This window comes from Pediculus humanus, genomic scaffold (genome assembly GCF_000006295.1).
Source record: "Pediculus humanus corporis 1103172107667 genomic scaffold, whole genome shotgun sequence".
NCBI classification, from domain to species: Eukaryota; Metazoa; Arthropoda; class Insecta; order Psocodea; family Pediculidae; genus Pediculus; species Pediculus humanus.
The window spans coordinates 71,929-81,388 of NW_002987276.1; the positions used below are offsets into that span (position 1 = coordinate 71,929).

The 9,460-nt window shown below is 27.4% G+C and overlaps 2 protein-coding genes across 2 annotated transcripts; one reads left to right on the forward strand and one right to left on the reverse strand.

Moving 5' to 3' along the window:
- Positions 1–132: 132 nt before the first annotated feature.
- Positions 133–1,946, forward strand: Phum_PHUM283470 (Phosphatidylserine decarboxylase proenzyme, putative; the record flags this gene model as incomplete). Its single annotated transcript, XM_002426824.1, has 6 exons — positions 133–339; positions 465–564; positions 789–853; positions 1,004–1,120; positions 1,410–1,569; positions 1,711–1,946. 6 exons carry the CDS (start codon positions 133–135, stop codon positions 1,944–1,946), a joined length of 885 nt encoding a protein of 294 aa, XP_002426869.1.
- A 2,827-nt stretch (positions 1,947–4,773) lies between these two features.
- Positions 4,774–7,348, reverse strand: Phum_PHUM283480 (protein K4, putative; the record flags this gene model as incomplete). The annotated part of the gene is made up of 9 exons (XM_002426825.1): positions 4,774–4,934; positions 5,038–5,137; positions 5,222–5,387; positions 5,466–5,605; positions 5,691–5,888; positions 6,138–6,395; positions 6,718–6,895; positions 7,126–7,192; positions 7,294–7,348. 9 exons carry the CDS (start codon positions 7,346–7,348, stop codon positions 4,774–4,776), a joined length of 1,323 nt encoding a protein of 440 aa, XP_002426870.1.
- Positions 7,349–9,460: the final 2,112 nt, after the last annotated feature.

Genomic DNA, 9,460 nt, shown 5'->3' on the forward strand with positions numbered 1-9,460 from the left:
GCCGCAAAACAAGTACAAATTTCAAAGATCTTCTGCGAGAATTCGTTTGTTCCCGAAAATTTTTTTAAATTATTAATTAATTAATTTATTTATTTCCAGGTGACTTTTTACACTCTTTTGCCCCTCAGAATAATGTCGAGATTGTGGGGAGCCATAACGAACATTGATTTACCCGTTTTCATTAGGCCAAAGATTTATTCGTTGTACGCGAGTTCATTCGGAGTCAATTTGGACGAATGCGAAGTACAAGATCTTACGCGTTATAAAAGTCTTTCGGAATTTTTCATAAGGCCTCTGAGAGAAGAGTGCAGGCCCATAGATTCGGATCATAGGTGCATAGTGAGTGTTTGAACCCCTCCCCCACCCCTCTGTCCTCTTCTCTTACGAGGAGGAGGAGGAGGGGAAAGAGAGCGAACCGGAAACAGTTTAAGAAAGAACCGAAAATTTTTTTTACACGTTTTCAGGTATCTCCGGCAGACGGTAGAGTTTTAACATTTGGAAAAATCACGAGTTGTCAAGTCGATCAAGTCAAAGGAGTGACGTATTCGCTGCAGCAATTTTTAGGTATTTATCGTTTGTTTGTTTGTTTGTTTGTTCGGTTGTTGTTCGCTCACGTCACGTCACGTCATGTCGCGAATGATTTATCATTGCTAACTACTTCCTCTTTCCTCCGTGATTCATTTTCAAGTTACAAAAGAAATAATCACGGCCGGGAGTCGTGTCCCTCCCCCTTCCTCCCTCCCTTCCCGTCTCATTATTTATTGTTTCGTGAAATGATGATTTTTCAGGTAAGCAATCGTGGCGAAAAATGACAAATCGTTCGACTCAAACAACTTTCGAGGGTTTGAACAACGTGGCAACGTCGCCGATCAATCATTTAGACGAACAATCCGACGACGAAAACACTCAAAACGTCGATCCGGGATTTCCGAGGTACAAATTCAGGCTCGCGGAATCCGGTATGAGCAAACTTCCGGGAAAAGAGTACCTGTTGAGGTTGAAGGAAAGGCAAGACACGGATTTGTATCAGTGCGTCGTGTACCTGGCACCCGGAGACTATCACAGGTTTCATTCTCCGGTCAGTTGGAAAGTCAAATTCAGGCGGCATTTTCAAGGTAAGGTGAAAAAGAAAGGAGGGAATGTTCGGTGCGGTGGCGGTGTCCTTGCTGCTGCTGCTGTTGCTGCTGCTTCCACTTTTCCATTTGAAAACGCAACGTTCAATTAAATTTTCTCTCGTTTCCCCCTCTTCCCATTCTTCCTAACACTTGCTCTCCTCTTTCTCCTTCTTTTCCAATAATTTTCGTGTTTTTTTTTTTTTTGTTGTTTCCATTTTCCTTTCCGGGAAATCCGATCGATTAACAAATAATAATAATAATAGTAATAATAATAATGTTTTATTTTCAGGAAAGCTTTTGAGCGTGAATCCAGCTGTCGCGAGTTGGATAAATAATTTATTTTCATTAAATGAAAGAGCCGTTTACGTCGGATCGTGGGAACATGGATTTTTCAGTTTGACCGCCGTCGGTGCGACAAATGTCGGATTCATAAGAGTCGTTTTCGATCCGGTGAGTTCCCACAGAGAGAGAGAGAGAGTGAGAGGGGGGGGTGCAGAGGGAGGTAGAAATAGAGTGAGTAAGATTGTATTTGTTTGTCGTTTGTCGTTTGTTTTTCAGACGTTGCAAACGAATCGTTGGATCGTTTCACCAAGAGAAAGAGACTTATTTTTCGCACAAAAAGACTGGAGGAGAGGAAACGGAGAGGAGGCGGAGAGAAAAGTCAGGTTCGATAAACCTGTTGAAATACAAAAGGGACAATTGTTCGGTGAATTTCGTTTGGGTTCGACGATCGTTTTAATATTCGAAGCTCCGAAAAATTTTAAATTCGACATTGAAAACGGACAAAAGATAAAATACGGAGAAAAAATCGGAGCTTATACGACGTGTTAACGATTATCACGATGATGATGATAATGATGATAATGATAATGATGATGACGAGTAAAGTTTTTTTTTTATGTAACCGTCGTCGTCGTCGTGTAAATAATAATCGCAAAAAATCGTTTTTTTTTTTTTTTTTTATATTTATTGATGAAATATTATTTTAAGATAAAGTTTTTATTTAATAATAATAATAATAATTAATAATAATAATAATATTTTTAATAATTTTAATTCGTTTTTTTTTTTTACTTGCGTCAACGGGGATGTGATGATGAAGGAGATGAAGGAGAAAATGGAAAAGTTTTGGGGAAAACAAAGGGAAACATTATTATCATCATCATCATCGATCACGTGGTTTCGATTAATTTAAAAAAATTATTATTCATTTAAAATTCATTTATTTAAAAAAAAAATAATTATTATTATTATTATTATTTATTAATCATCGTCGAAATTATCATCTTCGTTTTCTTTATCTTCGCCTTCTTCTTCGTCTACGTCATCATCGCCGCCGCCATCATTATCATTATTATTATCGAATTTATTCATTTTTTTAGCCAACCTTTTACCTTTTCTCTTTTCATTTTTTTCAATTAACGTTTTATCTAATTTTCTTAATTTTGGTAGAATGGCTACGACTTCGATTCTGTCGTAATAATAAAAAAAAAAATTTTTAACCGTAATAATAATAATAATAATAATAATGTTATGAAAAAATTTTCCGTCGATCGGTACCTGTAATTTCTTTTCGTAAATGGATTTTCCGTAACTACAAGTCTTTTTAATTTAGGTAAAACTGATAACTTTTTAAGTTCTTTAACGTTTTGTATTTGACAATTTCTAAAAAAAAAAAAAACAACAACACAAATAATAATAATAGCGGAAGCGGAAACGGAAACGATTGAAATATTTATAATAAATAATAATAATAATAATAATAAACCTTATATTTATGTAAAATAATTTACGATTAACTTCGGTAAAACCATTTAAATTTTTCAATGGATTATTTCTTAAATGTAAAAATTTTAAATTTGTCAATATTTCTAATCCGTTTAAATTCGATATATCGTTGTCTGCCTGAAAAGTTTTAAAAAAAAACCGTTAAAAAAAACAATCAATAATAATAATAATAAAAATTTGAAAAAAAGGGAAAAAAGTCTTACCAAAAATAATGAAACTAAATTAGGAAAATTAATTCCTTTTAACGATTTCAAACCGTTGTTTCTCAAACCTAATTCTTTTAATTTTGGCAACCTTTTCGAACCCCATAATTCAGGTTCTAACAATTGAATATTGTTACCTTATGCCAAAAAAAAAAAAATTAAAAAATTAAAATTGTTATTGTTGTTGTTGTTTTTGTTGTTGTTGTTGTTGTTGTTTACCTGCAAGTTCTAAATATTCAAGATTTGGTTGAAAATTAATTTCACATGATGTTATTTTATTTTCTTTCAATGATAATAACTAAAAACGAAAAGAATTATTTATTTATAAACAATTTTATATAATTTTAATAATATATATGTGTGTGTAATTGAAAAATAAACCTGTAATTGTGGGAATAATGGTAATAATGCAGATTCTATACGATTTTTATCAACAATTAATGTAACAAGTTGTTCCATTTCAGCCAATGATGTAAGGCTATCATCATTTAAACGATTTCTTGATAAATCCAAAAACATAACATGAGCAAAATATGGTAAAACATCAACGTTTGTTAAATTTCTAAAAAAAAAAAAAAAAAATTATTATTAATTATTCTTGTTTTGGTAAGTGAATATACTTATACTTTATTGTTGTTTATATTAAGTTTAAAAGTTAATTTAATGAATTCTTTCTCTTTTTGGGCTTTATATTTACTTTCCAACGACGTTCATGGCAACATATGCATAACTGCAAGAACTGTATGAAAAAGCTGTGTCTATTTTAATAAATGTTGGTCCGACGCAATTAAGACAATCTGCTGCTTCATCTTTTGTTAATAACTTTGGTACTTCGATTTCATCGATTCTGAAAAATCAAATTGAATACATATATTTAATAACAATTTCAATATTATTATGATTATATGGTTACACATAAGTTATTGTTTACATGGATGAAATTCAAATCAAGTAAGTAAATTTACATTATTTTATTATGCTAATACGTTTTTTTTTATAAATATTTTGTCTTAAAAACGCGAAAGTTAGCACGATACGTATTAATTTTGACGATAAAATATTTGATTTACTCACAAATCAAATTCTCCTTCGTCCTCCATTACAGACATAACGAATACACACACACACAGACAATAATAATATTTAATTCGATTTGTTGTTATTATTATAATCCACCATTTCGAAATTCTTTTGTCACTTAATAAACTTTTCGAATTCGAAAAGTAGTTAATTAAAAATAAAACCAACCTATGAATTAAAAAACCAAATCACAAATCACAAACGATGCTAAAAAGTATATTCGATTATGATTTTAAAATTTAACGGTTTTTTTCACCGCCTTCTTGATAATCGTTACAACTACTACGTAATCAATTTTCCCTCCAATATAATTAACCGTTGAGTTTTGATGTTTTCTTTTTGTCACACACGTTTTGAAACATCAATAAGAATGAGGTTAAATGAATTAAATCTTTTATTTTTTGTAAGTTTTTTTATATAATTTAATTTCGTCAATATTAAAATTAATAAATTCGTGCGTCAAATGAATATTTGTACAAAAAAAAAGAATTTTTTTTTAAATTAAAAAAAAAAAAAAAACGCATCACAGAAAAATGTTTCTATTCGTTACTGTATAGATTGACAAAAAGGAGAAATTTATATAAAAATTATTCAAATTTTAATGGCACTGCATATGTCGAATTCCAATCTCTTTCGAAAACATGTTTAAGTTGTTCTTGTATGACATTTTCTGTTTCGTTATTATAGGGAGCCACGATGCTGACGCCGGCTGTCGTGAGAAAATAATCTCCCGACCAATTAGACGTACCTAAAAAAAAAAAAAAAAATTAGTTTTTATTTTCAAAAGAAAAGACATGTCGTATAAATTAATTAATCATAAAATTATGTTTTTTTTTTGTTTGATTTTATACCTATAAAAGCTCCATTATCTGTCACCATATATTTATTATGATTAACTCTTGCAAATGGAATTTTACTTTGGGTGGAGTCGCTTGGAACATTAAACATTTTCTAAAAGTCATAAAATAATATTAATTTAATTACTAGATATATAAATGAGAGAATTATGTTTTTTTTTAATTATTTAAAACTCACTACTTCGAGAACGGCATTTTTTTTAAATTTATTCACAGATAATAATGATCTTAAAAAATTATAAGACATGGGTTTTGTGTGATTCCATTGGGATATAAGGAGTCTGACTTTAACGTTTCTATTTACCACAGCCGTACGTAGAGCATCATCAATGTCTGGCCAATATCTATGAAAAAAAAAAATAACAAAAATATTGTTCGAATTCTAAAACAAAAACTATTCATTTTTATAAATTTTTAATTACTTTAAATGTTTTGAAAATACAATGAGTGGTAAATATTCCATAACGGATATGTGAATAAATTTTTTAGCATCTTTTATTATTTGTAGTAAACCAGCTAAATCATCATTTCTTCCAGTTGGAGAAAATTGCGGTGGTGAACTCTGAAATTTATTTATTTATTTATTTTTTTTCCAGATATTATTATTATTATTAGGGGAGAGCAGGAGAAGAAGAAGAATAATTTACCGAAATGTACAATGATGTTTTTCTTTCATTCAATGGTAAAATGAAAGGATTTTTCGAATTGTATGATGTTGATAAATCATCAGACCATTTACTAGGCAAACTTGTTTCGTTTCCAACTGTCCAATAAACATCAAATATTTTTCCAAGGTCATCAGCAACAGAAGAACAATTGTAAAAAGCAATACCGAGTTCTTTCACCTGAAAAACCCATGTAAGTTTTATTTTTTTTATTTACATCATCATCATCATCATGATCATCATCGCTAATAACTCGATTTGAATTTTTAATTTTTATTATGGATAACCCCAAAAATAGGTTTATTTCAATAACTCGTGATATTATCATTTACTTTAAACAAAAACAAAAAATTTATAATAAATTATTATCTAATCAATTCGATATGACAACCATATCAATAGTAACAATTTAATTTTAAAAAAAAATACCTGAGTCAGAGCTCTCCAATCGAGATTTGCACTTCCAACATAAAAATGTTTTCTATCGACAATCCAAAATTTTGTATGTAAAACACCAGAACCGATAAGTTTATCAAAATCTAAATATTTAACAGTTGCTGCTTTTTTAAGCATCAAATAATTTGTATCTCCACTTGAGAATGCTTTCGTTGGAAGACTTTCTGCTATTTTTATAGTTATATTTCTATTTAATCCAGCATTTAAAAGATCTTTAAAAACTTTATCACCCTAAATTGATTAAAAATTAATTTTTAATTAGAGCCAATACAATTTCAATTGTTGCATTTTGTCATTTTTTTCGATTTATTACATGTAAAAGAAATCGAAAGAAATTTTTTTTTTTTTAAGAACAATTAGATATGATAATTAAACATAATTTTTTTTTTTAAAAGATAAAACAATAAAAATTTAAAAAGTAAAGTGCAAGAACAGAACAAAGGTTGATTGGTTTTTTTTTTTTTTTAAATTAAAAAATAATCTAAACAACAAATGAAGTAGAAAAAAAAAAAAAAAAAAAAAAGATAAAAAAAAAATTTATAATCGAGCATACCTCGGATGATTGTGAAGGAAATTTTTCATCCGTTCTCATTGACCAATAAAAACTTCCAATTTCGATTGTATGTTCAGCTAATTTTATAAGATTATCCCATGTTTCAAATGTGGATTTAAATTTTTTCGCATCAGGTGGATAAACAAGTCCCTCGGGAATACTTTCGACAATTTCAAAACTTTTAAAAAACAAAATTTTAAATAATAATTATTCATTGTTAAATGTTTCGAGTGCAATCACCTACCAAAAATTTTGCTTGTTTGACAAATTAATAAAGCCATCTAAGCAAACTTTTTTGTTATGAAGAAAAAAACATTTGATTTAATATTTTTAAAAATGTTTTGTAAAACATTTTTAAATGAATTATTTAAAGTACGAATGAAGTTTAAATAAAATTTCCATTCTCACCTGCATTCATCTTGATTAATTAATAACTGTTTGTTTAATAAAAATTGTATTTTAAGATCAACTTGATCTAATAATGGCAATAAAACAATTAGGAAAAGTAAAATCAAAATTAAAAATAGGGGAATATATGAAAACTGCCACAATTTAGTTTTTTTTATTTGATATGACTTGATTTGACTTTCGATACTCCAAATATTATTTTCCGTGTTAATATTATTAACATTATTTTCGACAACCTAAAAAAACATTACTTTATTAATTTGAATAAAAATTACAATTATAAAAAAATGTCGAAAACCATTCACAAAAAAAAAATTTAATAAATTTAACCGAAAAAAATTTTTTTCAAAAATTAAAACTTACTTCTTTATGAGGTTTTATTTCAAATAATTTACCAACCATATTTAAAAAAAAAAAATAATAATGGACGGATAATTAATTAACTGTTTTTTTTTTTATTAGTTAAAATTAAACATTAGTTTGTTCGACGACAACCGAATACAATTTCTAACTAACTAAAACTAAAACTAAATAATAATAAGTAAAAAGTTTCAGGTTATGTTTGTCATTAATTGAAATTAAGCGCTACCAACCGTTGAAAATTTATTATTTATCGTTAACGTATTTAAATTAGTATAAAAAAATTTAAGTAATTTGGGTTGGCATTCTTTAAAACGAATTATTAGTGAAAAGTGCAACGGATTTTGGCGGTTGTGTTACAATTAAAATATAATTATAATAATAATAATAATAATTAAGGTAAGATTATTAATTAATAATTAAAAAATTGAAATTATTTAATATTAATAGAAATTAATTATTATTTTTTACTCTCTCTCTCTCTCTCTATTTGTGAAAATAATAGAAAATAATAATTTTAACCACACAACCATTGAATAGTGTCCAAATTGTAAAATAAATCTTAAAAGTTTATTTTAAAATGGTTTAAACATGATTTAAAACATAATTTATTGAAATTTTACTTCATGTTATATAATAAAACACAAAAATGTTGAAAGTTTTAAATATTATAAACATAATTTTCATCAATGAGTTTTACATGATGGTGTTTCACACAATGTTGTGTGTACTTTTACAAACATAATAAGAAAATTTGTTTTTATGGATTTATTAATTACCTTTATTAAAAGTTTATGGATGAGGGCATGAGTAACAATAATTGAAAACATAATTGTAACAACATAAAAACTTAAAATTCAAAAATTCAATCATAAATGTTTTAATTAAAATATATATATATATATATATATATATATATATAAATCATTCATAAATAGTTATTCATTCAAAATGAAATTTATTTAAAAAAAATAGAAAAAAATAAATAAATAATTTTTTATATAAAATATGGATGGAAAAAAAAAAAAGACAAAACATAAAAAATTTTTTCAAAATGAGCAGAGATTCTTCTCTCAAAACACAAAAGCCATAAATAATTTTCAAGAGACAATAGAAATTTAAATTTTTTTTTTTTTTTTCACTTAACTAATATATATATATATATATTTTTAAAACGCACAAGAGGAAACAACTTTGAAAGCGTAGGAAGAGGGAGAGGAAGAAGAAGGGTGGGGGGAAATAGGAAACATAACGTGAGAATAGAAAAAAGGGAAAGAGGGGAAAAGGTGGAAATGGGTCGAAAGACTCATGTCGCAAATATGAAAAAACGTCCCTCGAGTGCCATTTTTATATTTTTTCCTAAAAAAAAAAAAAAAAAAAAAAAAGCTAACTCACACGCACTCACGCACGCACAAAATTGTAAACCGAGTCCTCCGGTTAACATAAATTTTTCCCCCCCTCCCCATTTTGGAAAAAAAAAAAAAAAAAGAAAAAAAAAAGAGTAGAGATATATGTGAATTAACTATGAAGACAGGAAAAGAAAATTTTGTGGAAAAAAAAAAAAAAAAAAAAAATGGGGACCCTTTTGAAGAATGAATCGAAAGGGAAGAAGAAAAAAAAAAAAAGGAGGAAACATCAGAAAATAATAATGATGAACATTTTCGAGATCCCTTTTACAACAACAACAACAACAACCGTTTGTCGTTAAAGAATGAAACAAAACAAATGATTTTATTTTGCGGTTTTTGTTTGTTTTTTTTTTTTTTTTTTTTTTTGCAAAATTTATTTATTACAACAATGGATTGAATTTTTTTTTGTTTTTTTAACCTTTGAACTCTTACACGTTTATCATTATCATTTATATAAAAAATTATTTTAAAACCGCAAAAGGAATTAAAAATTATTATTATTATAAATCATTATTAAAAAAACGTGTGCGTTAATCATCATCGTGACCGCTATCGACGCCATATTT